General features: G+C 59.1%; 2 protein-coding genes across 6 annotated transcripts; one reads left to right on the top strand and one right to left on the bottom strand.

Annotated features, from left to right (window-relative positions):
- Positions 1-69: 69 nt before the first annotated feature.
- KIF1C (kinesin family member 1C) lies at positions 70-16510 on the bottom strand. The gene is made up of 22 exons (XM_039324795.1): positions 16372-16510; positions 9224-9367; positions 8475-8551; positions 8185-8364; positions 7941-8006; positions 7687-7865; positions 7314-7425; positions 6899-6976; positions 6696-6761; positions 6373-6454; positions 6176-6254; positions 5901-6046; positions 5586-5761; positions 5123-5202; positions 4443-4518; positions 3930-4009; positions 3741-3835; positions 3274-3357; positions 2704-2884; positions 2389-2461; positions 1138-1776; positions 70-850 (listed from the first exon to the last, which is right to left on the bottom strand). Exons 2-22 carry the CDS (start codon positions 9327-9329, stop codon positions 206-208), a joined length of 3300 nt encoding a protein of 1099 aa, XP_039180729.1. The 5' UTR covers positions 9330-9367; positions 16372-16510; the 3' UTR covers positions 70-205.
- INCA1 (inhibitor of CDK, cyclin A1 interacting protein 1) lies at positions 16438-27555 on the top strand. Of its 5 annotated transcripts, none has more exons than XM_039324798.1 (6): positions 16438-16566; positions 20454-20552; positions 21288-21330; positions 24212-24423; positions 25318-25465; positions 25853-27555. In XM_039324798.1, the coding sequence occupies exons 2-6, from the start codon at positions 20464-20466 to the stop codon at positions 25994-25996; spliced, it is 636 nt and encodes a 211-aa protein (XP_039180732.1). In that variant the 5' UTR covers positions 16438-16566; positions 20454-20463; the 3' UTR covers positions 25997-27555. The 5 variants fall into 5 exon arrangements, with proteins under 5 accessions (XP_039180732.1, XP_039180733.1, XP_039180730.1 ...); XM_039324799.1 differs by lacking the exon at positions 16438-16566 and adding an exon at positions 16891-17218 and having other exon boundaries at positions 20458-20552; XM_039324796.1 differs by lacking the exon at positions 16438-16566 and adding an exon at positions 16891-17218.
- Positions 27556-27676: the final 121 nt, after the last annotated feature.

The following is a 27676-nucleotide window of genomic DNA, read 5'->3' as shown; positions in this document are numbered from 1 at the left end:
CCCCCCCACCCAGGGGCTGTACCTGGGCCCTATGTCTACTACGCCGCACCAAGCACACTGCGATGCAGCCCCCAGGCCTCTGCAGACTGCAGAGCTAGTGCCCTGCCCACTGGGGGCTGCACTCAGCTGCCACCCCTCCTGTAAGACGGGGGCTCCTCCCCACCACCCTCCGGAAAAGGGGGCACAGGAGCAGCCACTGGCAGAATCACTGGGCGCTGGCGTTCTCCTGCTGCAGGTTGGGTGCCGACCTCTGCCGACGCATGCGGGGTGGGGTGTGGCCCTCCAGGCCCCCAGAACGGCGCTGCGGGTAGGGCTGGTGCTGGTGAGGGTAATTGTGCTTGTGTGGAGGGTGCTGATCCTGCCCCCGACCCCTGCTGCGCCTGGCCCGTGGGCCCCCTTCCAGGGAGTGGCGCCGGGCGGGCTGTTTCGGCTGTGCAGTGGGGCTGTTGTGGCTGGGGGCCCGAGGCCTCTCCTCGCCAGGGGCTCCTTCCTTCTCCTCGCCCACCATGAAGGCGGTGCTGGGCCCCCACGAGTAGCGGTGCTGCGGGTTGCTCTTGAAGGGGAAGCGCAGCTTGCAGTCCTGTGGAGGGATGAAGCGCCCTCTGCGCTGCTGCGGCTGCTGGGGCTGCAAGTTCTGCAGGCGCAGCTGCTCTTGGCGGAGCCAACGGAGGCGCCCCCGGCGGAAGGCAGGGTCCTTCTTCATCAAGCAGGAGACCCGGTCACCAGACCCCTGTTCTTCCTGGAGAGCCAGGGAGCCCCCCAATCCCCCGAGCTCCCCCTCAGTTGCGAGAGCTCGGCCCTCTTGCGTCAACAGCAGTGACTGCCACTCCTTCTCCAGCTCTTCGTCTTCCTGGGGGAGGAGAGAAATGGAGGCGCTGGCAAGAGGGTCCAAAGGGAGGGTACTGCCCCAGAGTGGGGTCAGGCCAGACACAAGGTGGGGAGGACCTATATGGAGAGCGAGGGATGCTTGGCCAACCCAGGAGGGCTCTACAAGAACACTGGGTGTTCTGGCGAGGGACACCAAGGACGTGCAGTGTTTTCCATTTATTGACTGTGGGGGGTGAATCCAGCCACCCTGGCACAGCGGGAGGGGTAAACGGGTTTTTGAAAAACCTGCTGCCTGTGGCAGCTGCTCACCTGGGCTGAGACGGGGATGACCTGCTCCATCTTCACCACCCGGTCTCGCAGTGCTCGGATCTCTTCGTCCTTCATGTTGTTCTGGATCTTTACTTCCTGCAGAATGTCCGTCAGCTTGTCAATGTGCGCCCGGAGGTCGTTGACTTCCATGCCTGGTGTGCTGACCTGAGCTTCTGGGTTCCCAGTCACTAGGCTGCTGCCCGTGGGGCCCTCGGACTCGCCCACGCCCACCGTGTCCCAGACATCCCGGGCCACGGCACGCCAGCTCTCGCGCTCGCTGGTGTCGCGCCGGCCGTAGAGGCGGCAGAGCTCCTTCATCTTGACGATGCTCATGGCCTCGATCTCCTGGCGGGAGTGCCGGAAGTCGTTGAGGGCCACCTCGTAGCAGATCTCCTTGACCGCCTGCATCTTGAGGTCAGCCAAGGTCAGCCAGCGGGGGTCTTTGGCTGCCCGTCGGCGCTGCGGGATCTGGTACACCCGTAGCGGCTCCCGCTTCTTGCCCGAACTGGGTAGGCCACAGCGACGCACAATTGTCTGCACTTTCATGGCCGGCAGCTTCTCCCTCAGTGAGGAAATGAGCCGCCAACTCTCCTCGCACGAGCGCTTGTCCGAATCGTCGCCACTATCCGAATCTGCGTACTGGGAATTTGGGGGAGGGAAAAGAAACAGATGTGTGACGTTAAACACAAGTACTCCTCCACAATTGACCCAAAATTTGTTACTGAGACAGTTAAGTAAGTTTTACCCCATTTTACAACCTTTCTTGCCACAGTTGCTAAGTGGATCACTGCAATTATGTTAGCAACAAGGTTGTAAAGTGAATCTAGCATTGTCTTTGTTGGTCAGAAGGCCGTGAAAGGGCATCACATGGCCCCGGGAGACTGCAACCGTTGTATACGCGAGTCAGTTGCCAAGCGTCCCAATTTTGATCACGTATCTACAGGGATGCCGCAACGGACGTTGGTGTGAAAAACGGTAACTGTTTCAGTGCCATTTGAATGGTCACAAAATAAAAGATTGTTAAGTCAAGGACTACCTGCCATGCATTGAATAGACAGTCCTTAACTTATGACTACAACTGATGCTGTCATTAAGTGAGCCACACCCAATTTTCTGACTTTTTTTCTGTGGTTGTTCCACAAATCAGGCTGCCGTTAGGTAAATCCGCCTTCCCCCGTTGACGCGGCTCGTGGGAAGCCAGCTGGGGGAGGGTCCCACGTGTGCAAGAGGGTCCCGGCCACGCACACATACCAGCCTCTGCTGTTCCAGGATCAAGTCCGCTTCCTCCTTCTCTCGGCGGTATTGCGTCTCCAGGTCCTGCAGCCTGACCACAAAGTGGACAAAGCCGGACACTCGAATGAGGACACGGAGCAGCTTCAGGCACACAGAGTGCCTCCCCCCGTCCCTAGGCCCTGTTTCCACAGCAGGATCAAAGCTGCAGGTAAGCTCTCCCCCCCCCCCCCTCCAGACCTTGGAAAGAAAAGCAGAGAAAAGCCCAGCCCAGCTGCGAGGCCAAGAGTGAGCCATGCCGCCTACCCCCCCAGCTACCCAGGGGTTCGCCCCCACCTCTTCTCCATCTCCAGCTTGATGTCGATGCCCTGCTTCTCCAGCAACTCCCGCTGGGCGAAGTTCCAGTCCACGGGTTCCGCCTGACCCTCGGGGGGCAGGCTGCGCTCACGCTCCATCCGGGCCTGCTCAGGGTGGTTGAAACGGAAGACGTGGTTCTTGCCCATCACCACGCGGTTGCCTGAGGGGGGAGCAAGGTGGGGGGGAGACGTAAGCTCTGGAAGGGGAGACTGAAATCACAGCAGGAGATGTGGGGACCGCAAAAGGCTGCTAGCCGAAAGGGACGGGCAGCAGAACTGCCCTGGCAGCAGAGCCAACTGGCACGTCCAAGGGAGCCCCCTCTGCCTTTTCCCTCCCCCCCCCGGGCTGGCTGCCCTCAGAAGGACCACCAAGCAACGAGGGGGCACTACAGAACCTTTGGGGGGGGACTCTCCCCCCTCTGAATGATTTTGAAAGCCACACAACCCAGCAACGCTCAGAGGCAAAGGTAGGGCTTTGAGGCTGCAGCCCGCCAGCTAGAGGTGCTCTGCGCAGCCCCATTCCTGGACAGGACCCCCCCCCCAGCACTACCTGATCGCAGCACCTGGGGCTCCATCACCTGCTTCCCATTGACGTACGTCTCAGCCCCCTTGCACGGCTCCAGGGTGACCACCACTGCGGAGGAGACAGGCGGGGCTCAGGAATAGGGGTTCTCAGGAGGCACCCCACACCTGTGGGGCTGAGGAAGAGCTGACCACGCCCCAGGCTGCCCCTGAGCTGCCCTAGCCCAAGGGCCCTTCGGCTAAAAGCCAAGCGCGGAGAAGAGCAAGTGGGAGCTGGACCTTGGGGCGGGCAGGATGATGACCGGGTTATGCCTCCCTGCCCCCCCCCGTCCGGCAAGACCCCTGAAGAAGGCAATACCTGCTGCGGCCTGCTGCCCCGTGGCCGGGCCCCCCTGCTCCAGGCAAGCACAAAGAGAGGGGAGAGGAGACTCAGTTATCCTGACTGCCTCTGGCAGCCACACCGGAGGGAGGAGCCGCGCCCGTCCTGAGCCTCACCTTCTCCCGTCTCGCTGGTGGCGCTGCGGAAGACGCAGTGCTCCTCCTGGATGAACTGCCCACTTAGCCGGATGTCCGCGTTCTGCTGGCCGACTCTAGCCGGGAGAGTGGAGATCAGGCCTGCTGCCCTGGCCCTGCCCGCCAGCCGGGTGAGAGAGCAGCCCTCCGCCCGTCAGCGCCTGGCCTCACCTGGTGACGCCGTCCTTGATGTGGTAGAGCAGGCACTCCGACATCAGGGGGTCCTCGTTCAGGTTGACCAAGTGGGGAGTCTGGGGAGGGCAGCCACGGGCGTCAGCGGGTGCACAACCTCCGCCTGGCCCAGGCAGACCTTCCCGTCCGTTTGCAGGGCAGGGACCCCGTGGGGCCAGGCTCGGGGGGGGGGGATGTCTTTGCAGGTGCACAGTGCAGCACCTTTGGGGCTGGGTGGGAGATTCTCCACAGGGTCCACTCCCAATGAGTCAATTCTAAGTGGCAGCACTGGCACACACCTTGCACAATTGAGTGCACCCCAAGGTGGTGGAGAACTACCTGGCCGAGGGCAGCTGCTCCCGTCCCTCACCGCTCTCTGGACCCCAGGAGGTTCCCTACCAAAATGGAGAAGGGGCAGTCCAGGGGACAGACGTGTGTGTGTTGTGTGTGGGGAGATGGGGCAGAACCACCAGACAGGAACGTGACCTGCATGCCTCGGTGGATGTTGCTTACCTTCTTGGGGGAAAAGACCCCAACAGTGCCCCCGTCCTCTCGGAGAGCCACGCCCATCTCTGCTAGGAGGGCTTCCCTGCAGGAAAGACAAGAGCCCGCAGCCACTGAGACCACCACCCCCCCGGCTGGGTCACGGGGTGAGCTAACGAAGGCTGCTAGCAGTTTGCCTGGCACATGTCTGGTCGTGGGCAAAGGAGCTTCTAGTTCAGGGGTCTCCAACCTTGGCAACTTTTAAGACTTGTGGACTTCAACTCCCAGAATTCCTCAGCCAGCTTTGCTGGCTGAGGAATTCTGGGAGTTGAAGTCCACAAGTCTTAAAGTTGCCAGGAGACCCCTGTTCTAGTTGGATGAGCATCAAAACCCACCAATGGGGAAGTGGCAAACCTCCTGCTCAGGTACTGCCTCCCAGGAGCACCACAACCCCCCAGAGTTGGTGGCTGGCTGACTCTCCCCGTCTGAGCGCTTCTCCGAGGCATCCCCAATGCGGCAGAGTGCACAATGGCACCCCTTCTGAGGGCTCCCCTGGCAACCTGACAGCTCTGGCACCTTATTTCCACACACACACACACACACAGAAAGAGGCTACAAAACACGCAAACATGCAGCCCCTCGAACAGACCCTGCAGGGCCTCCCTAGCGAAACCAGAGCACGGAGACAGGGGGGGGGCACCTGTGCTCACCTCTCCATCCGGATGGCCTCCGTTTTCCGCAATTTTTCCTCCCACGTTTCGTTCAGCTCTGCTATGATCCTCTCGGTCTCCTACAAGGGGAGAAGCGGGTGGCTCAGGCACGGGGGTCCTGCGAAGCAGCCCCCCTGCCCAAGCTTCTCTGCGGCTGTGCAGAATGGGACTGCCTGTGCTGCTGCAAGGGGGGGGGGGAACCTGAGCCCCAGTGGCTGCCTCAATATCACGCAGGGAGGACGAGATGCCACCAGCAAGGAGTCTGCCTTGGGCTGCTGTGGCTGTGGAGGATGGGTAACCCTTGGTTGCCAGGGAGCCTGGGCTGGCGGCTGCCCCCTGCTGGAAGGGGCCCCCGGGAGGGCAGAGACAGGAGGGCCCCTGATGTCAGAGCAGGGGAAGGCCCTGCTCCTGCTGCGGCAGACTCAAGAGGGACATTGGTGCATGAGCAGAGAGGGCCCCCCACCTGCAGCTGCTCCATGGCCTCCTCCGTGCACAGGATCTGCTCCTCCGAGGACGGCAGGTGCAGCTCCAGCTCCCCATTGAGGGCCACGGGCTCCAGCAGGAGGGAGGCGTGGTCCATTGAGGGGAAGGGCACGTTGCGCACGCTCTGCCCACCGCCCGGATCGGCGGGCTCAGGCCCTGGGAAGAGACGAGCCGAGTGAGGGGCGCATCTCCTGGCTTCCACCAAAACCTCACCATGCCCCCCCCAAACGCGTTCTGGTCTCCCTGTGAACGCTTCACAGCCCTCCCCGGAGCGCTCAGCCAGATCTGCCCCTACCCACGAAGCTGGCGCCCGAGAGTCCCTGGGCGCAGAGCAGGTCCCGCAGCCTGGCCACCTCCTCCTTCAGCTCGCGGATGAGGCGGGCGTTGGGGTCCTCGTTGATGATGGCGTTGCAGCGGATCTGCTTGGCCCGGTCGGCGTATCTGGGGCAGGAGGAGAGGGGCGCTGAGGGGGGGGTGGGAAGAGCCCGGCCTCGGCGTGGACCCTTGCCACGAGGGGGCCCCTCTCTGTCCACCGACTCCCCTCCCGGGCGGGTCCTCCTTCCAGCTCACCGGAGGGTGCTCAGCGTCTCCTCGTAGTTGATGTCGGCTGGGCTGAGGGCGGCGATCATGGCCGTGCGGGAGTTGCCCCCTGGAAAAGGGAGACATCGGAGGAAGAGACCCTAACTACATCTCCCATGGTGCCCACTCCAGAAAAGCAGGGGAGGGGTCTCCCTCCTGGCCTCCTCGGGGGTCGCTCAACTACTCACCCAAGTTCTCCTTCAGCAGCCAAGTGAGCACCGAATCCCGGTAGGGGATGAATTCGGTTTTCTTCTTCTTGTGGCTGCTTTGCTGGGAAGGCAGGAGGGGAAATGAGTGGGGGGGGGAGAGGGGAAGTGAGTTGGGGAGGAGAGGCCCCAGGGTTGAGAGGAAAAGGGGAACCCATCCACAGAACCCATCCTATCTACCCTCGCTCCCAAATGCACCCAAAGGTCCCATCTCTGGGTCTAAGCCCCGTACCCTGTCCCTGAAGCCCCCCCCCCCCCGCAACTCTGCCTCCCCCTGGACTGAGGGGGCCGGGGCTTCTGCTCACCATCTCAGCCAAGGCGGCGATGACCTTGCCCAAGGTGGTCAGAGATTTGTTGATGTTGGCGCCTTCCTGGAAAAGTGGGGGTAGAAGAGTTTTCCTTAGCCACACGGATGGACGTGGAAAAGGGGCAGAGATCCCGCTGCCTGCCCCCTCCCCCCTTCTCCCCCCCAGGAAACGGGAGACCCAGCCCGGCTCTGCCTTCTTGCCTTGAGCCTCATGCCCTTCGCGCCCGAGGAGTCCGCTCGCTCGCTGCCCGCTAGGTCCACCAAGCTGATCTTGCTAACCTGGAGAGAAGGGGAGGGGGCACAGGATCAGGACTGGAGCCCCCCAGGGACTGTCTTCAGGGGCCCCAAATTGATGCAAGAGTTCCCCTGTGCTGCTTGGCCCCGGGCCATGCAAGCCACAGGCCTGGGCTCCTTCCCACCGGAGCCCCACTGCAGGACTGTCACAAGTGTGGGGCGAACGTGCAAACCAGCTGGACTCTTGTTTGACGTTTCTCCCATCAGAAATGCCCGGCCCACCTCGAGGTTCAGGAGGTGGACCCACACTCGTCCAGGACCCCTGCGACCTTGGGCACCTAATGGGAGACCCCCACCTCCCGGCTGAGACCGGCCCTCCCACCTTCTCGGTGTCCAAGTCGGTGAGTTCATCATGCCGGTGCTGCGTGAAGACGATGGTGAACACGGCGTGGGAACGGCTACTGGTTTCATTCATATTGGTTGCAGCCACAGTCCTGGGAAGGCAGGTCAGTGAGTGGGGGAAGGGGGGGTCTCTTTACTGGAACAGCCACCGATTGGAATCCACTCTGCTTGGTCCCAATCTGGGGCTCCCCCACGCCCTACCCCTGGAGCAGCCCACCTGTACAGGCCCAGGCACTGGCGGGCTGTGAGAGGCGAGGGTCCCGGGCCAGAGCCCCCAGGGGGAAGAGTGGAGGAGGACCTTCCTTATCCCAGGGCCATGACCCTCCCAGCTCCCCCCCCCAGCAAAGGCTCACCTGGCTTTATTGCCACAGTCCATGAGATCTGCAATGTCCTCAAAATTTGTGACGGCCAGCTTGGAGAGGCCCTCCACATACGGCCCCATGATGGGGTGCTCACGCACACGCAGGTTTCCGCGGTTTTTGGGGCTCAGGAGGTCCCGCACACGCTCACAGTAGATCTCCATGTAGCTCACCTGGGGAAGGATGGGGGGGACTCAGGCTGAGGATCGTGGGGTGGGAGTGAGGTGGGGGGCAGCCACGCTACATACCTCCACAGAACAGGAAAGGGAGGGCGACGCTGCCTCGGCCACTCGGAGAAAGAGGTCTTCGCAGAGCTGTAGGGAGAGGGGGGGGATCAGGGCCGGAGGAGCAAGTCAGGGGTAGGTGGGTCACTCTCCTCCCTCTTTAACCCCACACCCCAGCAAAGGCTGCAGAGGTTGGAGGGGCTGCAGGCCGGAGAGAAGCAAACAGTGGGAAGACAGCCGTGAAGCACGTCCTTCTCGCTCCAGGCACCTGAGGGATGATGCCCTGCTGGCCCTTCTCCTGCTTGCCCATCATGGTGTACGACTTGCCGCCCCCCGTCTGCCCGTAGGCGAAAATGCAGACGTTGTAGCCCTCAAAGGCGTGGAGCAGCATCTCCTCCCCGATGTCCTTGTAGACCTGGTGCTGGGACACAAAGTGGGGGTCCTCCTCCTGCAAGAAAGAGGTCCTCGCGTGGGGCGCCCGACACACAGCCAGCCCCACCAAGGGGAGGGAGGGAGGGTTCCACGCAAGTGCAGCCGCCTCCCCGCAGTGACACTCACCGAGGTGTGGGACCAGTAGGAGTAATCAAAGGTGAAGCTCTTGGCGGCATCCTTGGCCTGCTTGGGGTTGACAATGCCTGCGAGGGGGGGAGAGAAGGGGAGCCCCTCTGACCACCTCGGCCACTGCCAGCCCTCCGCAATGGCGAAGGCAGCGTTACCGGGAGGAGGCGGCTGCCTTCCATGCACCGGAAGGTCTGCCTGGGAATCCGGCTTCAACTGCGACTCCTCACCATCCCTGCTTGGGGGGGGGGTCTGTAGCTGCACCTGGGAGGCTCACAGGCAAGGCAGGGGGAGGGGGCACTAGTCTGGGCTAGGATACCCGACGGGAGTGCGGGGAAGTGTGCCAGCTCCCACCCTCACCCGAGTGGGCCCTGCCTGCCTCTCTTGCAGACGCAGCACGCTGAGGGATGGAATCAGACGACTTTCCTCACAGCAGCCGAGCCGGATGCGAGAGGCAACAGGAAGGCAAGGTGGGACTTAAGGACATGAGCCCCTTCACCTCCACAGATGCCACTCCTTAGCAAGTCAGGGGTAGACTGCCATTGAACCTGGAGGCTCCTTTCAGCTCTTATTCACAATCGCACTGGTTTTGGAAGCCAGAGCGTCAATGCTGCTAGCAGCACCCGAAAGTTATTTGCCCGGGGCCCTTTCCTCACAGACACTGCCAGCAGGGTTCCCCCCCCACACACACACACCAACATCCCTGCCACATGGCTTCATCCTGCCTGGGCAGCAGGCAGGAAACTCACAAGTGGTGGGTCCTTGCATCTGGATGATGCAGGTAGCCGCATGGCTGATCTCGCGGGCACTGAAGGGACGCACCCGAACGGCCACTTTGACGGACGCGCCGGCCATCCTGGCTCCCTCTCGGCAGCGGGGGGAGGGCACCTTACCTGCAGGAAGATGAGGGGCAGACGGGGCTTGAGCGTCTTCCTCCCAGCTCGGTGGCGAGGGGAGAAGCCGGCTCAACTGGGGTCAGGCCTTGCACGCTACACTCAGGCTACGCCCAGGGAAAGTGGGGGCCCTGGTTGTGCCCCTCCCGTTGTGTTCCCCTCGGAATTTCTCTGACCCCAGGGGGCCCCGTCCTGACGCTGACCCTCCATCCAGAAGGCTCCCCACAACCCACGCATCCCGAGGGACAGATGCAGCCAGGCGAACCGGATGCCAGGACTGGGCTGGGCCGTTCCCAGGAACCGGCTGGACAAGCCAGCCGCCCCCACTGCAAACACACCCATCCTTAGGAAGCGCAGCACGCCCCCTTCCCATTTGGGTCACTGAGCAAAAACCTCCAGGGGGTTTAAGCATCTCTGTGTGTGTGTTTGTGTGGGTTTTTTTTTTGTGTGTGTGTGTGTGTACGTGTACCGGTTCCTCCTGGCTCTGGCCGCACTACGGGTGGAGACGGAGCAGAACCTGTCCCAGACCCAGCAAGGCCCTTGGGAAATGTGCCAGAGACCCACCCCAGGATGGTGGCTGCCCACGGCTTGACACAGAACCAGGGCAGCCCACGATGGGTTACAACTTAAACCCCGGGGGGGGGGGAAATCAGCATTCAGTGGACGCCAAAGCCCACCCATGATGGAGATCAACAGCATCAGGCCCTCCGAAAGACCAAGCGAACGTCTCCTCTGAAGACCCATGAAGCCCTTTCCTCCAAAAGCCTCAAAGCCACCAGGTGGGAGGTGGGCAGCTGTCCCATGGGGGGGCTTTTAAAGCAGGGTTTGACAATCCCTGCAGAGCCTCTTCGAGGGGCAGGAAAGAGGGGCTGGAGGGGCCCGTTGCCAGGGCTCCACAGATTCCCTCCTTTGAGGAGAACCAAGGGGCCTCGTCCTGGGACAGCCTTTCCTGTCTGGACACCTTCCTGGGGGGGGGGTGCTTGGCAAGCAGACGCTGCCCAGGAAGGGTCCCACCCGCCCCGCTGGCTAAGGAAACCCTTCCTGGCAGCAGAGGGCAAACGCAGCTCGGGTGGATTATGGGGGCCCCAGGAAGACACGGTTGGATCACAAAGCTTGGTCACCTTCACATTTTTGAGGACTGAGAGCGGCGGGTGGGAGGGGGGAAATGGTTGGGGAGGGGGTAGCAGAGGTTGAGGGTGAGCTGGCACAATCCCCGTCCCAGCCAGAAAACACACGAGGGGGGGGGGCAGGCTTCTCCTCCTCCTTGCAGCCCACCTCCCCCTGCCCCACAGCCCCCCCCCTTCTGGAGCCTGCACCTAAGGAGCGCCAGCCCCCACCCAGGCCTGACCTCTGAGCAGGGGATGAATGGGTAGAGAAAAGGGGAGGGGGCTCCATCACATCCCCCCAGCCGCTCGAGGAAGCTGAAAGTCACCCCAGAGACGCCAATGGCCGGGCGTCGGCCCCACACCAAGGGGGCAGCCAAAAGGCCCCCTGGTTTCTGAGTGAGGGGGCGGCTTTAGCTCTGCAAAGGCTCCAGCACCCACACCCCAGGCCTCGGCACCCCCGGACGTGGCCTGAACTGGAAGCCCCCGTCTCCGCCAGCACTAGACCCCATGTGAGGACTCCGGTGGGTCCCCTTAAGATCCCCCCGCTCTTGGCAGGGATGGGGCCGCAGCCGGCCAGAAAGTCAAGAGCCTGCTGGACAGGAGGCCTCAAGTCATCTCGGGCCATCCCAGCACCGGCCTCTCCCTGGCCAAGGACCAGCACTCAGGACAGGGCCGGCCTGTCCAAGCAGCGGCCTCTTTTGTCAGCCAGATCCCCCGGGAGTTTGCCCACTGCCTGGAATGGGGGGGGGGATGTCAGGCTCAACGCTTGCTTCTGCTCAACGGACCCCTCCCTCCATGATCCTGCAGTTCCCCCCCCCCAGGAAGAAGGGAGCAGCTGCTTCCTTGGGAGGGGACTGACCAGAGCCCCCCCTCGGCCAGAAGGTGGGGCAGCAGGCAAGGAGGAAGGAGGCCATCTTGGGACCCGGACGGGACACCCCTTCCCGACTCTCTTCCTGGAAGCCCAAAGCAAGCCCCCCCCCACCCGGATGGGGTCCCAAGGCTGCTCCTTTTGGCCAGCCAGATGTCCCAGGACCCTGCTCAGGTTAGGCGAGACCCCCACCTTGAGCCACGTCCACATGCCCCCACCCACCCACCCCTTATCTCCACAGGTCAGCCAGCTGTCCCAGCAGAGCCTGATGAGAGGGCCCCCAGATGTGGGGGGGCAACACTCTCCGTCCCCCAGACCTGCCTCTTCCTTACAGCTGCCACATCTGTGCCGCTGGCCCCCTCCTGCACATCTGGCTGGAGGGCCAACCGTCCAGCGACTCAAAGGGCCCAGAGAGTCCCAGCTGCGTCTTTCACAGCTGTTTCTGCAGACCCCCTCCCCTCCCCCAGCACTGTGGGCAAGCCCATCACAACAGCCCCAGACGTGGGCTATACACGCTCCTGCCAACAAGCCAACGTTTTGCTTGCCACCATCCCGACAACCGCTTGCAGCTGCAATCCCCCAGAGGAAGTGAGGATGGTGCCCACAGCAACCCCACCTTCTTGCCATTTGGATGCTGCCCGGGAGCTTCCACGGTCACTGAGGGCGTCCCTGTCCAATTTGCAAGTCTCCCCCCTCCCCTAATTGCTGACTTCCCCCCATTGTGCAAAGCCCCCTCCCCCCCCACTGCGCTTCCTGCCCACACGGAGCCTAGATGAACACCCTCACTTGGCAGGCTGGGTGAGTCGCAGCGATGGCGGGCATGCAGCCACGCTCCCAAGCGGGCCCCGGGGCCCAAGGCCTGGCTGTCTTCTGCTGAGGGGTCTGGAGCCCCCTCCCCCAGCCCCCTGCTTAGGAGGGAGGGAGGGGGTCCCAGCTCCTCCCAGGAACCTCCCCAAGGCTGCCCCAGGAGCAGACGCTCTCCAGCCTTGAACCCACTGCAGAATCGTTCGGGGTCTGCCGGGTGCCAACTGGGGTCTCCGCCTGGGGGCGGCCTGCAGGGCCCCAGCGCCTTTCCTCCTGCAATGTGAGGCCAAGGGCATCGGAGCCAGCCTGGGGGCCGAAAAACAACCCTCTCTGCTCACATGACGGCTGATGACAGCGAAAAATCAAATTATTTTTAGCCGAGACAGCTGTTCCCTGGCAACCGAGGCCTGGAAGAAAGACAGACGAGGCACCGGCTCAAAGCCTCCTTCTCCACCCGGCTCACCTACGCACACACGGGTGCCGCAAGAGACGTGGGCCCTTGCACAAGCGCCACGTGCAGGAAAGGCCCGCCCACCTGTGTCCAAGCGCCACGGGGGGTGGGCACCAAAAGCACGGAGATGCCCAGCCCAATCGGACAGAGGCCCCGCTGGCAGCAGACGGGGCATCGTCCTGGGCTACCCGGGGAGGCTGTTTGCAGAGATGAGCCCGGGGCAAAATCTTTTATTCATGGCTTCCTCCAGGGAGGGTCAGGAGCCTTGGTGCCTCTTGCGGGGCTAAACAGAAGCCAGAGTTGCCGAGTGTGCACTTGTGCAGAAAATCCTGTTGTGTCTAGTGTGAGTCAGGCCGCTGGCATCCCAACTGGGAGCCCTCGGTTCGTCTGGGTTCCTCCCCACCCAGGTGAGGCAGGGAGGAAAGGAAGGGGAGCCCAGAGCAACCTGGGGGGGGGGCTGGGGAGGCAAAGCCAGCCCCTCCCCACTCTCTCCTGCTCCTTTGCGGGGGGGGGGAACGTGAGAAGGGGCTGCTGCTGCTGCTCCCCCCAGCGGTCTCCTCCTTGCAGGCCTCTCTCGGCTTCTGGCCCCCCCAGGGAGGAAAGGCTTGGGGGGACAAGAGGGAAGTGCTGGCCAGACCCACTTCGCTTCCGGGGCAGCAGAACTGCCCCCCTCTTAGCTCCCCCCCTGCAGTTTAGGGGAGAGGAAAACCTGATCTCAGTGTGCCCATTTCTGCTAACTGCCCCTCTTCCTTCGAGACCAGCTGGGTCCCTTTGCTAAGACCCACCCCGTAGCCGAGGTAGGACCGAGGCTAACCTTGGAGGCTTCCCCCCCCCAGCCGGGAAGAAAGGCCACGCAACTGGGGAGGGGGGAGGTCAGATCAAGCCACACAACTCTGCCCAGGTTTATTTATTTATGAGATTTATATACCGCTTTAAGTGCAAACACTCTCTAAGCCAGTGTTTCCCAAACTTGACAATTTTAAGGCATGTGGACTTCAACTCCCAGAATTCCACAGCCAGCGTTGCTGGCTGTGGAATTCTGGGAGTTGAAGTCCTCATGCCTTAAAATTGTCAAGTTTGGGAAACACTGCTCTAAGCGGTTCCCTTCAGCCTCTGCTTTCCTGCCGGTCAAGACAGATGGCACAGCGTTGGCAGGCGTTAAATAGGCCCCTGCCCCAAAAGCTGTGGGATCCTCATCCTGGGTGGCCCCCCCCAGCTCTTTCCCCCCTGACCCACTCTGGCGCTTCTCAAGGCCGCTTGGCGGGCACTGCCAGGCTGCGCCTCCCTTTCCCCCTCCAGCCCCAGGAGGAGAAAGTGGCTGCCACTCCAGGCCTCTCCTGCCTCAGTCTCCCAAGCGGAATGTCTTTGGATGGGCACACACAGAAATGACACACACAACTGCCCACCTACCGGGCGAGCAAACGACTGGGACAGAAAGCTGTCCTTTCCCAGAGAAACCCCTGATTGTGTGCCAACCCAGAGGGAGACCACCTTTGCTGGGCTCACCCACCACCCAGACAAACAGGGCCAAGGATGCCAGGAAGCCCCCCCTTTCAGGCAATGCGCCCCCCCACTGGCTGATCCCCAGCAAAGCTTCTGGACACCCACAAAAATGGGTACTTGGCACAGGAGAACAAGCAAGGAAAACCCCCCCCCTTCACTCTCCTTTCTCCACTGCCCTGTTCAGGTGCACCAGGGAGACTCAGGCACCAGGTGAGTCTGAACCTTGCCGCCCCCCCCTTCCGGGCACATGGCTGAGCCAGCAGAACAAAGTCCCCCATGCTGAAGCTGGGCAGCTTCTGGCAGTCTGGCTCACCGGGGCAGTGGGGGGGTTGCCAAGGATTCAGACCACTCTGGGACGCCCACCCTGCGGGGAGCCTTCCAGGCAACGAGGGGGGGGGCAGTAAGACTTTAATTGATGCTTCTCCGCCCCCAGTTCTGCTAATCCTTGTAATCACCTGCCCAGCAGGTAGGAAGTGGGCACACGCCCCCTCTGGAAGATCCCCCAGCCCCCTTGCTTTGGCAGGAAGGGCCAGCGATAACCCACCCCCCACCAGTCACCTCGTTCCCAAAGCGGAAGGAGGCTCTTAAGCCCCAATATGCTGCTTTTCTGTTCAGGCTAAATTACAGGCCGAGAGACGAGATGCGCTTTGATGGGGCCGCAACCGAAGGCAGGGCTGTCATGAGGCAAGGGACCCCCACGGAGAGCTGAGAGCCGGCGTGCCAGGACAAGCGGCAGCCCAGGCATGGCAGAGGGCAGGGAGGGGCCGTGGCTCGCAAGAGTGACGGCTTTGGGGGGCCCCCGGAGCTCCTGAAGGACGGGAGACCACCAGGAGCAGAGCTTGCAGCCATTCCTCCCCGTTATCAGGAGGATGGCAGGACTCGGGCAGGCAGAGAGCAGGGCAGCGCCTGGCTGGTACGGGCAGAGCCCATCTCTCCCTCTCTGTGCCCCGGGAGGATTCTTACAATACCTAACCGGCATCTGACGGAGGCGCTAAGGAATCCGGCCCCCTCCCCCTCCTCCGCTGAGCAAGGCAGGGCAAAGAGAAGCCGCAGCCAGAGACCCTTCAGCCTCCCCCCACTCTCTTGCAATGGGGGGGGAGGGCACTGGCCGCGTCTGGCCTCAATCTCACCAGCTCAGACAGGCCAGGAATCAAGGCAAAGCTGTCCCAGATCGGTCAGGGGCGGCAACGGCCTCCCTCGCTGGGTCTCCCTGTGTGCAGAGGGCGGCGTGTGCGCACACACACACACACAGACACACCCGTGTTTTGATCTGGGCTTTCTGACAGCTCCAGAGGGGAACCTGGACGGCCGGGAAGCGCACAGAGAAGGGCAGGGCCGCATTCCTGGCTGACTCAGCCTCAGACGCAGCGCTCAAGATCGCGGATTTGCGCCAACCGGCACCAAGAGTGGATCTGGTTGGGGAGGGAACGGGCACCACCAGGTTCCCACGTCTAAGGGCAGAGCCGGCACGTTCACCGGAGGCCCCAAAGGCAGCCAAGCCCAGGGAGCCGGCAATCACGGCAGCGTCACGAGGGCTCGGCTGCAGCCTGGCTGGATTCCTCCAGGATCCCTCCCCCACTGGGAGAAGGATCTCCTCCGCCACCTGAGCGACCGCGGCAGGCGGACCAGGCTGTGCCCAAATTGGCGCTGCCCTGGGCAGAGGCCAAGCCAGGCTCGGGACCGAGACGCCCGGATCCCCCAGGCCCGGCTCAGGGCAGTCGGGGGGGGGGGGGCAGAGAGAGCCAAGAGGCCGAGGCAGGGCAGAGCAGAGTCCAAGGACGGGGGCCTCAGAGCGGCCCCCGCAAGGCCAGCCCGGACGCTTGGGGGATCCTTTTTCAGGGCAAGACCCTCGGATCTGCCACCCGGGGGCCAGGCGGGGAAGGGGCGCTGAAGCAGCCAGGGCGGCAGTCGACCCCCCCGCCCTCCCTGCCAGTTCAGCTATGGGAGCGGGAGAAGCAGGGGCTTCGGGGGCTCAGCTCTCCCCAATGCAAAGGCAAAGGCGGCTCCCCCTCCCCAGAACAGGCAGAGAAGACCGGCCAGCCCCCCGCCACCACCCCCCAAGCGCTCCAGGCCGCTCCGGCAAGCCGGACCAGGGCAGGCCGCGCCGCAGCCCCTCCCCGGCCGCCCGACCCCCCGCCCTTCCTCTGCACCCCCCGCCTGGCGTGCCTGCCGGCCAGAAGCGGCGCCGCCCTTCCCCGGCCGCCCCTCTCCGGGGCCGGCGGGGCGGCCGCAGCGGAACCCCCCGCCCCTCCGCGCGCCCCCCGCCGCCCACCTTCCGCGGCTGCTCGTCGGGGCTCGGCGTCCTCGGGCAGCGCCCGGCAGGCGAGGCAGATGCCGGGCGGGGAGGCGGGCGCGGGGCGGGGCGGGCAGGAGTGTCGCGAGACCGGGCAGACCCGGCCCTCCCCGCCGGCGGGGCCGCTCGCTCTTAAAGGGACGCCGCGCTCCGGCCCAGCAACAGCCCCGCCAGGTAGGACGGCCGCCCCGCGGGCTCTGCGGCAGCGGCAGCAGCAACGGGGGTGGCCTTACCTGCGGGCCCCCCTGCAACAGGGGTGCAAATCCCCCCCCCGCTCGTGCCCAGCCCTCGCGCCCCTCCCCCAGTCGGACCCCCCCCCACCCTCTCCCTGGGGCACCGCTGCTCATCTCCCCCCCGCCCGCTGCCCTTTGTTCGCGGCTGCCGCGCTCTCCACGCGCTCGGGGCGCCCCCTGCCGGCCACCGCTGGGTGTCGGCGCGCTCAGGGCTGGTGCGGATCGCCCCTCCCGCCTCGGCTCCCAGGGTGCCCCGCGGCGCCCGCGCAGAGCATTCTGGGAGCCGTAGTCCCTTTGGGCTCCCGTCGGGGGGGGCGGCTGAGGGTCCCCCAAGTCCGCCAGCCCCGTTCCTCTCGGCCTGGGCCCGCCGGGCTTTCCCAGTGAGGCTCCTCCGCGGCTCCGAGCCGGCTGAAGGGCCTCCCCGTCCAGGCCTCCCGTGGAAAGCGGGCTGAGCCCCCCCACCCGGCCTGTCTCCCTCCCCCCGGAGCCGGCGAGGCCTGCTCTTCCCCCGGCCCGTCCCTCGCGGGGCGGAAGATGGACGGGGAGCCCGGAGCGGAGGAAGGCGGCGAGGCCACGCTGGGGCCCTTCGTGACGTAGGTGCCCCCCGGGCCCGGGGGGGGCCCATGGGGGGCAGAGGGACCCCTGAGCGGCCGCTGGGCAGAGGAGCCGGGGGCCTCTCGGGGGCCGGGCTAGGGAGCCAAGCGGGGCCCACAAGGACGGTCCCCCGGGGGCCCTGCTGGCCACGCAGAAGCCCCCTTCCCAGAAGGGTTGGGGGGGGGAAGGGAACTGGGGCGATCCCTGCGCAGTCCCCCCTCGGCAGGAGCAGAGGAGGCCCGACTGCTGAACCTCTGGGGGTCTCGGAGGGGCTTTCTCGAAAAAGCAGCTGGGCTTCCTTGAAGACGTTTCGCTTCCCCTCCAGAAGTGAGAAGTGAAACGTTTTCAGAGAAAAAAGCAAAAAATTCCATTTCGGGTGAGGGAGGGTCTCCAGAAGTGATTATTGGGCCCAGCTGTGAAGTGGGGCCTCTGTGGAGACCGTCCACCATTCCGGACCCAAGGGGGCTTTTTCCAAAAGGCAACTGGGCCTTCTTGTTTTTTTTCCTTGAAGATGTTTCGCTTCCCATCCAAGAAGCTTCCTCCGTTCAGACCGACTGCTGGGGAACAGAAGGATTTATATTCCTTGTGGTCATCTGGTCCTTGGCCCTCTGGCTGAGGGTCGTTGGGGCCACTTGGGGGTTTATCTGGGCCACCTGAATCAGGGTGCAAAGTCTGGTTGCCGTTTGAAAAAGCCCCTTTGGGATCCCCGTGAGACAACCTGGATGAGGGAGCGCCTCAGAGACATTAAGTGCTTTGCCTGCGAATCTCAGCATACACCTTATAGTACAGATAATGCTTAATTTACAATCATTTCTTTAGTGAGCGTTCAAAGTTACAACAGCTCTGACAAAGGGGATTTATGACCAGTCTTCACACATGACCATTGCAGTACGTGATCAGAATTTGGACATTTAGCAACTGGCATGTACTTACGACAGTTGCAGTGTCCCAGGATCACTTTTTGTGACCTGACAAGGTCAGTGAGGAAGACGGAGTCACTTAACTGTGTTCCTGCAGTGATTCACTTAACAACTGTGGCGAGAATGGTCATAAAATGGGGCAAATTTCACTTAACTGTCTTGTTTAGGAATGGAAATTTTGGGCTAATTTGTGGTTGTCAGTCTGAGGCTGCTTTATTGAACAGGGAGACGGGTCAGCCCTGGGGCTGCCTGAGTGGCCGGTAGGCGGCAGGGGGAGCTGATCCAAGTGGCCCAGATCTTAGCCTCACTCTGCGAAAGTTCCCTTCCTTTTCCTTGGCATATCAGGAGATGCCTCTTGCTTCGGATTCAAGCTGCCTTTGCAGAATTTTTTTAGGTCTTGTGATATATTTATTGCATTTGACTTCAGTCTGTGGCACTGCCGCACTCCGAAGCAGAGGCAAAGGGCTGTGAATGTTAGTGGAAGTGTGAACTCATGTGGAACACAGGTTATATAAACCCCTTCAGGAGATGGTGAATTCAACAATATTTTCTGCCTCGGGAGGCGCCACGGGGTGTGTTGCTGACTGCATGGCTGTCTAATTCTTTTCTGTATCTTTGAAGCTGTGAAATGATTACAGAGGAATTGAATTAAAGCATGCTAATAAATATTAATAAGTTAACACCAAAGAACTCGGGGAACGGAAGATGATAAATGGGTGATGAAAGTTGAATCCATTTTTCAAGCCATAAATACATTGCAAAGTTTTCCCAAATGACCTGAAATCTGTTGTAATATTTCCATTTACTTAGTTGTGGGCTTTAACAAATCAGTGCTATGCAGGTAGTCCTTGTTTATCAACTGCCTCATACAGCAACTGTTTATCACCATGGTAAGAAACTAACTAACGTGTATGACCTTCACAAGTCTGTAAAGAGAAAGAAAGCTGAAGGAAGATCATAAGCACAGTTGTGGCTCCACTTAGCAATCCCTTCACTTAATGACCAAGTTGCCAGTCCCTATTGTGGTTGCTAAATGAGGACTACCTGTAAATCAGTTGTATAAAAAGAAGGATAAGTATTCGTGGATCTGTTAGATTAGTTGTGCCTGAAAAGTAAATAAATAATGCAATATAGAGCCAAAGTGTTATCTCAGTGGAGGTCTTTAACGTCTTGCCAGATCTATAACCCCAGTTATTCTGTCAATCTTTCTTTTGAGCTGCAATTATCACCAAATATCAACCGAAAGGCAGATGCCATTCCTTGGCCTTAAGTTTGGGACTCCCATTTCTGGATAGCAGAACCGCAGGCTGCTCCTAGATGGCAGCAGAGAGGAGAGTTTTTTTGGTCTCTCTCTGCTGCCACCTGCTGCTCAATTTCTGTGTGGCCTCACACGCATTTGCCCACAGATAAATCCCACTCCATACATTGGACTTTTGCACCGTTTGGCCCTTGGACCAGGAAGGAATCCTTCATCTCCGCTTTATTACACAGCGGTTAGTCCTTCCCGTTTGACCCGAGAGAAACTCTTAGGAGTCCTAATGGATAGAACTGAATTTCTGCTTTTGGTTGAACATTCAACCTTTCAAACAACTACATTTCTTAGGCTCACTGTACCATATTTTGTGGAGCTTCCGATAAACTCTTTTAATCTTTCTTCAGTATTATTTTACTGTTTTTTATATATATATTAATAAAAGATGAGCTTTTCTTCGGAGCAAATTCGCTCTGCTCCGGTTCCTTTGACATTGAGGATATGCCCCAAACTTTGAGACGGCTTCATCCGTCAGCACAGGAGGAACTATTCCTGCTTTCCTTCTTAGACTGAGCTTTTATTTCTGCAGTAAAACAACGGACTTCCAGGAAATGCTAGTTTTATTACGCCTTTGATTCCTTTCCTGGAATTGTCTCAAAAGGAATAGGAAGTGGCAATAGGGGAAATGACAGGATTGCCATGTAATTCAGATGAAAGCTGCAGCTGGATCCAGGGATGTAAGTCAGGGGTCTTCAAACTTGGCCCTTTGATGACTTGTGGACTTCAACTCCCAGAATTCCTCAGCCAGGCACGCATGCCTGGCTGAGGAATTCTGGGAGTTGAAGTCCACAAGTCATCAAAGGGCCAAGTTTGAAGACCCCTGATATAAGTGTTTCATGTATTGATTCCACCACCTTCAGACACTCCCTCTCCAGTTTTCCACATCTGAGCAATGTGAGATGTTTTAACAGCACAGCGGACTCTGTCCGTGCGCAAGAAAGCCATTTTCTTGCAAAAATAACGAGCTAAAAGCTAACGGATTTGCATCATCCTGTTTTCAAGGCAGTCCAAGATGGTCAGCAGATGCCAGCCCGAAGTCAACCCCTCCAGCGATGCTCGTTGCATGCCGGACTTTTGGGACAGGCTTGTTCAGCAGCCCAGGTGCGTTTCGTCATCCTGGCGGATAATATTGCGGGACAAAACACCTTTCAGGGAGCTTTCATTTTCTCTCCCTGATACAGGTAGCCCTCAACTCATAACCTCTTTTTTATGACCGTTCAAAGTTACAACGGCATTGAAAAAAGGTGACCGTTTTTCACAGAACTGTTGCAGCCTCTCCAGGGTTCTGTGATCAAAATCCAGACACCTGGTAACTGACTCATGACAGTCACAGTGTCTCCCTTTTGCGACCTCCTGACAACCACAGTCAATGGGGGAGCTGACTTAACAACTGCAGTGGTTTACATAAGAACGGTGGCAAAAAAGACGGTAAAATGGGGCAAAACTCACTTCCCAGCTGTCACGCTTAGCAACAGAAACGTTGAGTTCGATTGTCGTAAATCGAGGACTTCCTGTATTACTTTGTTAGGGGGTGGGAAGCCCTGGCTTGCTTTTATTTGCAAAAGGAAATTTTTGCTCCTTCGTTCACTTCCGGAAGATTTATTTGCCGATGAGACTAAGCAGAAAAGAGTCATCGTCACACTCTTTGTAGGTACTAAATCAGAATTTTCAAAGCTTCGTTTTACTTTGACTCGTCATTATAGCCGATTATTCCAAATTTAAAGATTTGCATCCAGCCTAGCTGTGTTCCTACGGCGGATTCTTTCTCCTAAGTTTAATATGTAAGGAATTCTGAGGTAAAAGCCAGTCGTACTTACCAACACGTTTTCCTTTCAGTTACCTCTGGATGGAAGAGTACCACGAGGCCCCACCCCTGCTGGTAGGTTTTAATGGCCCCGGAGGAGGCCTCCTCTTCAATTACAGGTTTTTCTCCTGCTTCTTCCCTGTGAAAAGTAGAGGCCGCAAGCAGAGTTTGTCCGTCGATTAAGCTGGGGTTTGTGGGCGCCTTTGGTGGACCCTGATGCTTTATAACAGTGTTTCTCAACCTTGACCATTTTAAGGCATGTGGACTTCAACTCCCAGAATTCCACAGCCAGCAATGCTGGCTGTGGAATTCTGGGAGTTGAAGTCCACATGCCTTAAAATGGTCAAGGTTGAGAAACACTGCTTTATAAGGAGCCCCACTGAGCAAGGACAAGGGAGGTTGCCATTTACCTGGAAAATCTCCGACACGCAAGGATTCAGTCTGTGAAGGAACCCCTGCCTTGCTGAGCCAGGTTTCGGGGTCCCCCTGGGAGAACCAGCCTCCTCGGGCAGAGGGTCCGAGCGACAGCAGACTCTGGCCTCGGGGTGGTCCAGAGGATACTGTGGCCGAAGGTCTTCCTTCCTCTCCTGTCCACACCTGAGCTGGGCACCTTTGTCTGCATCCTCAGAGCATCGATGACGGCCATTCCCAGGAAATAACTTTTGTACGGTGGGATATCTCTGCCACCTTTTGGGGCTCCCGCCAGGTGTAGCATTGGGGTGCCCTGGTCTTTGGGGAGAAGTCTCGGAGGCAGGACCCCAATCCTCACCTGATCCCATGAGCTGAGACGACACAGGCCCTCTGGGCAGGGCTGAGCGGCAGAGAGCAAGGCCGAGCCCCCCCCCCCCAAAAAAAAGGCTCTGGGGGGGGGAAGTGACAGGAGCAGCCTTCCGCTGCCAGGGGGCTAAGCCCACTACTCTGGCCTGGAAGGACAAAGACCCCCCAGTGCTAAATGATTCATTTGGCAAAGTCAGATGTGGCTTTAGACTGAGCATCCGGGTTTTGCCCTCAAAACCAGAATTTGAAAGGCAGGGTCAAGTTTTGCTGGATCGGTAGCCTCCCCTCCCCGGTATCCATCCTACAAAGGCATTCCTGATGACCCACCCAAATGGCTTCGCTGTTCTTACTCAAATGCCGCCTTAGAAATGGAAAAGCCATCCTGGTGATAGACAGGTTGATTGACAGGTGGAAGGGACAAGCTGCTGAAGTCTCCTGGGGGAGAGGAAGGGAGGAGGGGCCCCACATGAGCTCCAGCAGTTGCCACCTTCTCCTGAAGGAGAAGTGCTGCCCGGGACACGTAAAGGAAAGGGGGTGAATCTGGCTGCTAAAATTCACATCTCGTGCTAAGCTGGGAAATATTCTGCTTCCGTCCTCCACGCTTCGCTTTCCTGAATTAATTGTCTTCTGAAGCGGAGCAGAGCCCGCGTCTTCAGGGCTGAGGATCTTGTCACGCTTGGCTCACCCGCAGTGCCAATCATGGATGCCTTGGCCTCGCTGGGCAGGAGTGGGGATCAAGGGGGCTGATGACCCAAACAAACCTTCCCACCAACCCCCAAATCTTGCCACCCTCCCTGGCCCCAGCCCAGCCATGGTGTTTGGCCCACAGCCGTGGCGGCGTGCGGACTGGTGGGGGGCTCCCCAAAGCACCCTTCAATCCAGTCGACCATAAACCGCAGAAGCTGAGTTTAGTTTAGCACCATGGGCCTCGCAGAGAAAAACACGGTGGCCCCAAGATCTGAAGAGCCACGTGGGGAGGGGGCTGGGGAGGCTGTGAAATGGCTGGGCAAAGGGGTCTCACCAGCCCTGCAGATTCCCAGGTCAGTGAGTATTAAACCAAGATGAATCTTAGGTGGGGGGTGGGAAATCTGGGGTCCAGGCATATTAGTCAGCCCCCTTCTCGTGGGCCTTAGTATTCTGTAACATTTGATCTTCGGCATGTTTCTTTTTCAGATGAAGCGATTTGCATACAAATGGCATCGCCTGGGCTGAACAGGCCTTTTTTCCTTAACGCCCTTCCCTAAATGGCAGTCAGTAATGGTTTAACTTAATACATACGGAGAGTACAGAAGAAGAAAAAAATCTTTTTTTCTTTTCAGTGAGAGAAATTGTGTAGGTGAAGTTGGGAAAGGAGTATTTTTTTCTCTTCCCTTTTTTCTTTCATAGATGTAGAAGATAATTCCTCTTTTAACTTAATAATAATAAAGTTGGAAGGGACCTTGGAGGTCATCTAGTCCAACCCCCTGCTCAGGTAGGAAAGCCTACACCATTTCAGACAAATGGCTGTCCAGTCTCTTCTTAAAGACTTCCAGTGTTGGAGCGGTCACCGCTTCTGGAGGCAGGTAGTTCCACTGGTTTACTTGTTCTCAATGTCAGGAAGTTTCTCCTTAGTTCTAGGTTGCTTCTCTTCTTGATGAGTTTCCATCTGTTGCTTCTTGTCCTGCCTTCAGGTGCTTTGGAGAATAGCTTGACTCCCTCTCCTTTGGGGCAGCCCCTGAGATACTGGAACATGGCTATCATGTCCCCCGAGGTCCTTCTCTTCATTAAACTAGACACCCCTAATTCCAGCAGCCGTTCTTTATATGCTTTAGCCTCCAGCCCCCGGATCATATTTGTTGCTCTTCTCTGTACTCTTTTCAGAGTCTCAACATCCAAGCTTCCGCTAAATGTAGAATTACTTCCGATACTTTATTTATTCCTCTGCCTGGGGATCAGAGGTGTGTGGTTAAGCTCCGAGGGGACTGGTAAATCGCCATGGAACTCTTGCTGGTTAAACCATTAAGCAAAGTACTGGTGGCCCCTTCCAATCTTGGGATTGATAAGCAGAGGCTCCCTTCTTCCATGATTAAAGTTGAAATTATTCCCAATTCACTGAAGCCTGCCGTCCTTCTACGGAGAATTCGAACAGGGCCAAAATGAGGCCGGTTGCTGAGTCTCTCTTGGCTTCTCTTCTCTCCAGACGTCCAGCTGTGCAGCCCAGCGGCCTGCGGGAGACGAGGGGGGCCCTTGGCCCTGGGAGGTGGCCCCTACCACGCAGAGCCTCCCCTCCCCCAAGGAGCTATGTCAGAAGAAGAGGAAGGGTCCGAAGCAAAAGGGCCGGGGACACGTCCGGGGCTTGTCCGTCTTGTATCATCTGGAGGAGGTGAAGAGGCGACAAAGCAGCATCGACAAGTAGGAGCCCCCACCTTTTGTAGAGACGGAGGAGCGTCAGGTGGGTGGGCAGGCGTTTTGTGGCCCCGGGGCCAAAGGTCGGGGCCCGGTTCATGGATGAGGAAGTCTTCCAACCGCAGGATCAGCCCCATCGCCGGTTGGTTTCCATCTGACAGCCGCAAAGGGCCCAGACTGCCCCCCCCCCGAGCCAGTTCCTTTAAAACTCTGCCCAGGACCAGCTGCCCCCCCCCCCAGTGGCACATTTGACATACACATAACACAGGTAGTCCTCAACGTCTGACCACCATGGAGCCCAAAATTTAGGTTGCTAAGAGAGACATTTGTTAAGTGAATTTTGCCCCAATTTACCGCCTATCTTGCCACAGTGGTTCAGCGAATCGCTGCCGTCATTAACTGAATAACAGTTTTTAAACAAACCCGGCTTCTCCCCTGACTTTGCTTTTCAGAAAGTCGCAAAAGGGGGTCACATGAGCCCCTGGGACGCTGCGACTGTCCTATAGACGAGCCGGTTGCCAAGATTTCAGATTTTGAACCGGCATCCTTGCTGTGAAGGTCGTAACGGTGAAAAACAGTCATCAGTTGCTTTTTTTTTTAGTGCCATTGTAACTTTGAATGGCCACTAAATGAGGACTACCTGTACTAGGTGAGGAAAGGCACCAGGGGATCCCCAGTCCCTCTCTGCTGCCCCCTCTTGGTGGCTGGGATCCCTGCCGCTTCCGCTGGGAGCTCCAGTCCGGGCCTTGTAAAAGTACAAAAGTCCTCGACTTACAACCGTAATGGAGCCTGCCTATTTTGGCCATAGGTTGTGGTGGTCGCAAAGTGGGGCATCACGTGACCGGACCTGATTTACCGATCTCTTCCAGCCCTCCTGATCTCCCCTTCTTCCTTTCAAAGGCAGAAAGCGCAGGAGAGGGGGGCTCTGCCCCAGCCCTGCCCCCGAGGAAGTGGGACCGTCGGGGACCCGCCTGCGCCCCTGCTGACCCCCGCCAGGACGCCGGAGCCCTACGCGAGGCCCTTCCTGGGCAGAGGCACCAGCGCCCAGGTGAGCAGTCGGCAGGTGGGGGCGGCAGTCGCCCCATTGAGACGCAAACCAGGTGGGAGGCCGCTGTTGCCTAGCAACGTCGTCTGCAGTGAGAGATTTGAGTGGGTGGGCAGACGGGCGAGCTCCATTCCTCTCAAAGCCTCAGACTTGGCTTTGCGGGCTTCAACCCCCAGAATCCCCCAGCTAGCAAAGCAAAGAATTCTGGGCCTTGAAGTCCAGGCACCTGGAGGTGGACAAGGACTTAATTGTGCCAGAATAAACTGAAAGGGTCCCTTGGCCCCATCCAGCCTTTCCAGGGGACCCTCCCCCCAATTCCAGAGGAAGAGGCGCTCGGTTTTGGGATGACCCCCCCACCCACCCCCCACTGACGCCCGCCTTGCCTTGCAGCTCCTCCTCCACCCGCAGTGGAACCCCAGCCTGAGCGACGCCCTGAGGCTCCCGGAGGGAAGCCCCCTGCCCTTCTTTGCCCTGGCGGCCCACCACCGCTTTCCCCGTGGAGGAGGAAGAGCGGAGCAGCGACCTGAGGAATAACCGTGGCCAAGTGACCTTGGCGGTCAGCCTTGCCCCGTCCGGCTCCCTCCAGGGACAGGAGAAAGTTGCATTGGCCAGGAGTGTGTGGGGGGGGCACGTGCCAACAAGGGCTTCAGCATCGCCCTACGTGTCTCCTCAGACCAGGGTCTTCCCATTGGGGGGGGGACTTTTATTTCCCTTTTGCAGTCTTGCCAATGCCCCCCCCCCACTGGCATGCCAGAGAGCGCCACTTTCTCCCACTTTCTCCCTCTTTGCGCTGTCAATAAGCCTTCCCGCGTAGGCTGAGGAAGGAAGCGAACACCAGGGGAAAGTGAGGGCGGTTTCCATAGTAATCCTGGCTCTGGCGAAGGCCGGCCTCTCTCCCCCTTGGCTCTCCTCCTCCACCTGCGTGTAACGTAGGAGTAAGCTGCTCCGAGGAGCTCAGCCAGGCGTTTGGAAGAAAGAAGAGCCCTTGCCAGCCTCCTCGTGATCTGGCGGGGCTCAGGACTGGCAGAGTTCCTCTTCTGACGCCCCCCCAGACCTCCTTTTCCGCTGCAAGTAGATGGCTGTCCGTCTTCCCCCTTCCCCAGGCCTTTTGCCCACCCGGCTGACGTGTGTCCCTCTCCTCTCTCTCTCTCTCTTCCACTCCCTTAAAGCAAACGATAAAAAGCAGCACAATATTTCCTGCCAAAGGGGCAGAGGCAGACGTGGTGAGGACTCAGTTTTTAGAAAGTTAATACCCTTTGTAGATTGAGGATAAATTGTTCCCTGTTTACCAGGAAATTAGTTCTTGGAGTCTGATAAAGGATTTCCTTTATGCCTCCCCCCCCCCAAGACCAACCTCCCCCCTGCAGAGGAGAAGAGGGGAGGAGTGCAGGAGGTGCCAGGCTTCATGGCCTGGCCGGACTGACCATCAGGAATGGACCCTGTCCTTGTTCTTGAGGCTGGAGGCCTCGGCCAAGTTGGCTTTTCCAAGGTGGATTTTTGGGAGAAAATACCCCTTGGATCCTTTTTTCCCACAAGTTAGTAATCCTTTCTTGCAGCCTCGCGCATTTATTTTCCACTAAAAAGGGTGGGCGACGGCGCGTCTGTTTCTCAGAAATCGGCCCTCAGATTTTGACTGAACCGTGTCAGGCAGACATTGCCAGCAGAAAGGGGCTGGGGACGGATGGCTGGCCTTCGCCTCTGTTGGCTTGCTAGATGCATTTTTGAGGTACAAAAATGTTTTTAATTGGAGGCTGGCCAACGCTTGGATTTCGAGGCGCCGCTTGCAAGAGTTTTAAAGGCACAGTTGGCAAAATGTGAGTTTGCAGCCCTGCAGCAGGGGAAGAGAATGCCCTCCCTCCTATTCGGTCCAGGCTGCCCCCCCCCCCATTAGGCTCAGCAGTTTTCAACTCAAAGGAACTGCAGGTCCCAATTCACCAACCAGAACACCTCAGCTGCACGGAAAAGACAAACATATTAGAAGAAATCTGAATGTAAATTAATGCTCTGGTTGTGCTAACATAAAAGAGCGCCAGTTTGGCCGTTATCCTGTTTATCAAATATATTTATGGTATAAATATATACTGATCATTGCAGTGGTCTCTGCTTACTTTTATCGTGTCCGGGGGAAACACCTGCCCATTCGACGTGGCTCAGTCACCGTCCATGCCCGCCCTCCCCCCCAATACGGCGCCGTAATGCAAGTAGTCCTCTACT

Source organism: Crotalus tigris, unplaced genomic scaffold, assembly GCF_016545835.1.
Source record: "Crotalus tigris isolate CLP2741 ecotype Arizona unplaced genomic scaffold, ASM1654583v1 scf7180000024309.744930, whole genome shotgun sequence".
Classification (NCBI taxonomy): Eukaryota; Metazoa; Chordata; class Lepidosauria; order Squamata; family Viperidae; genus Crotalus; species Crotalus tigris.
The sequence above is the reverse complement of the archived record's forward strand: the minus strand, read 5'-3'. Positions and strand labels throughout refer to the sequence as shown.

Excerpts from the sequence above, each read along its gene's own strand:
- INCA1 (XM_039324796.1), top strand. The coding sequence starts at position 17,160 with ATGGACGGGGAGCCCGGAGCGGAGGAAGGCGGCGAGGCCACGCTGGGG. Across the intron at positions 20,553-21,287 it reads AGGCTTGTTCAGCAGCCCAG|TTACCTCTGGATGGAAGAGT; the intron begins GTGCGTTTCGTC and ends TTTTCCTTTCAG. Across the intron at positions 24,424-25,317 it reads CGACAAAGCAGCATCGACAA|GCAGAAAGCGCAGGAGAGGG; the intron begins GTAGGAGCCCCC and ends TTCCTTTCAAAG.
- KIF1C (XM_039324795.1), bottom strand. The coding sequence starts at position 9,329 with ATGGCCGGCGCGTCCGTCAAAGTGGCCGTTCGGGTGCGTCCCTTCAGT. Across the intron at positions 6,762-6,898 it reads CGAAGGGCATGAGGCTCAAG|GAAGGCGCCAACATCAACAA; the intron begins GCAAGAAGGCAG and ends CCACTTTTCCAG. Across the intron at positions 6,047-6,175 it reads GAGACGCTGAGCACCCTCCG|ATACGCCGACCGGGCCAAGC; the intron begins GTGAGCTGGAAG and ends CTCCTGCCCCAG.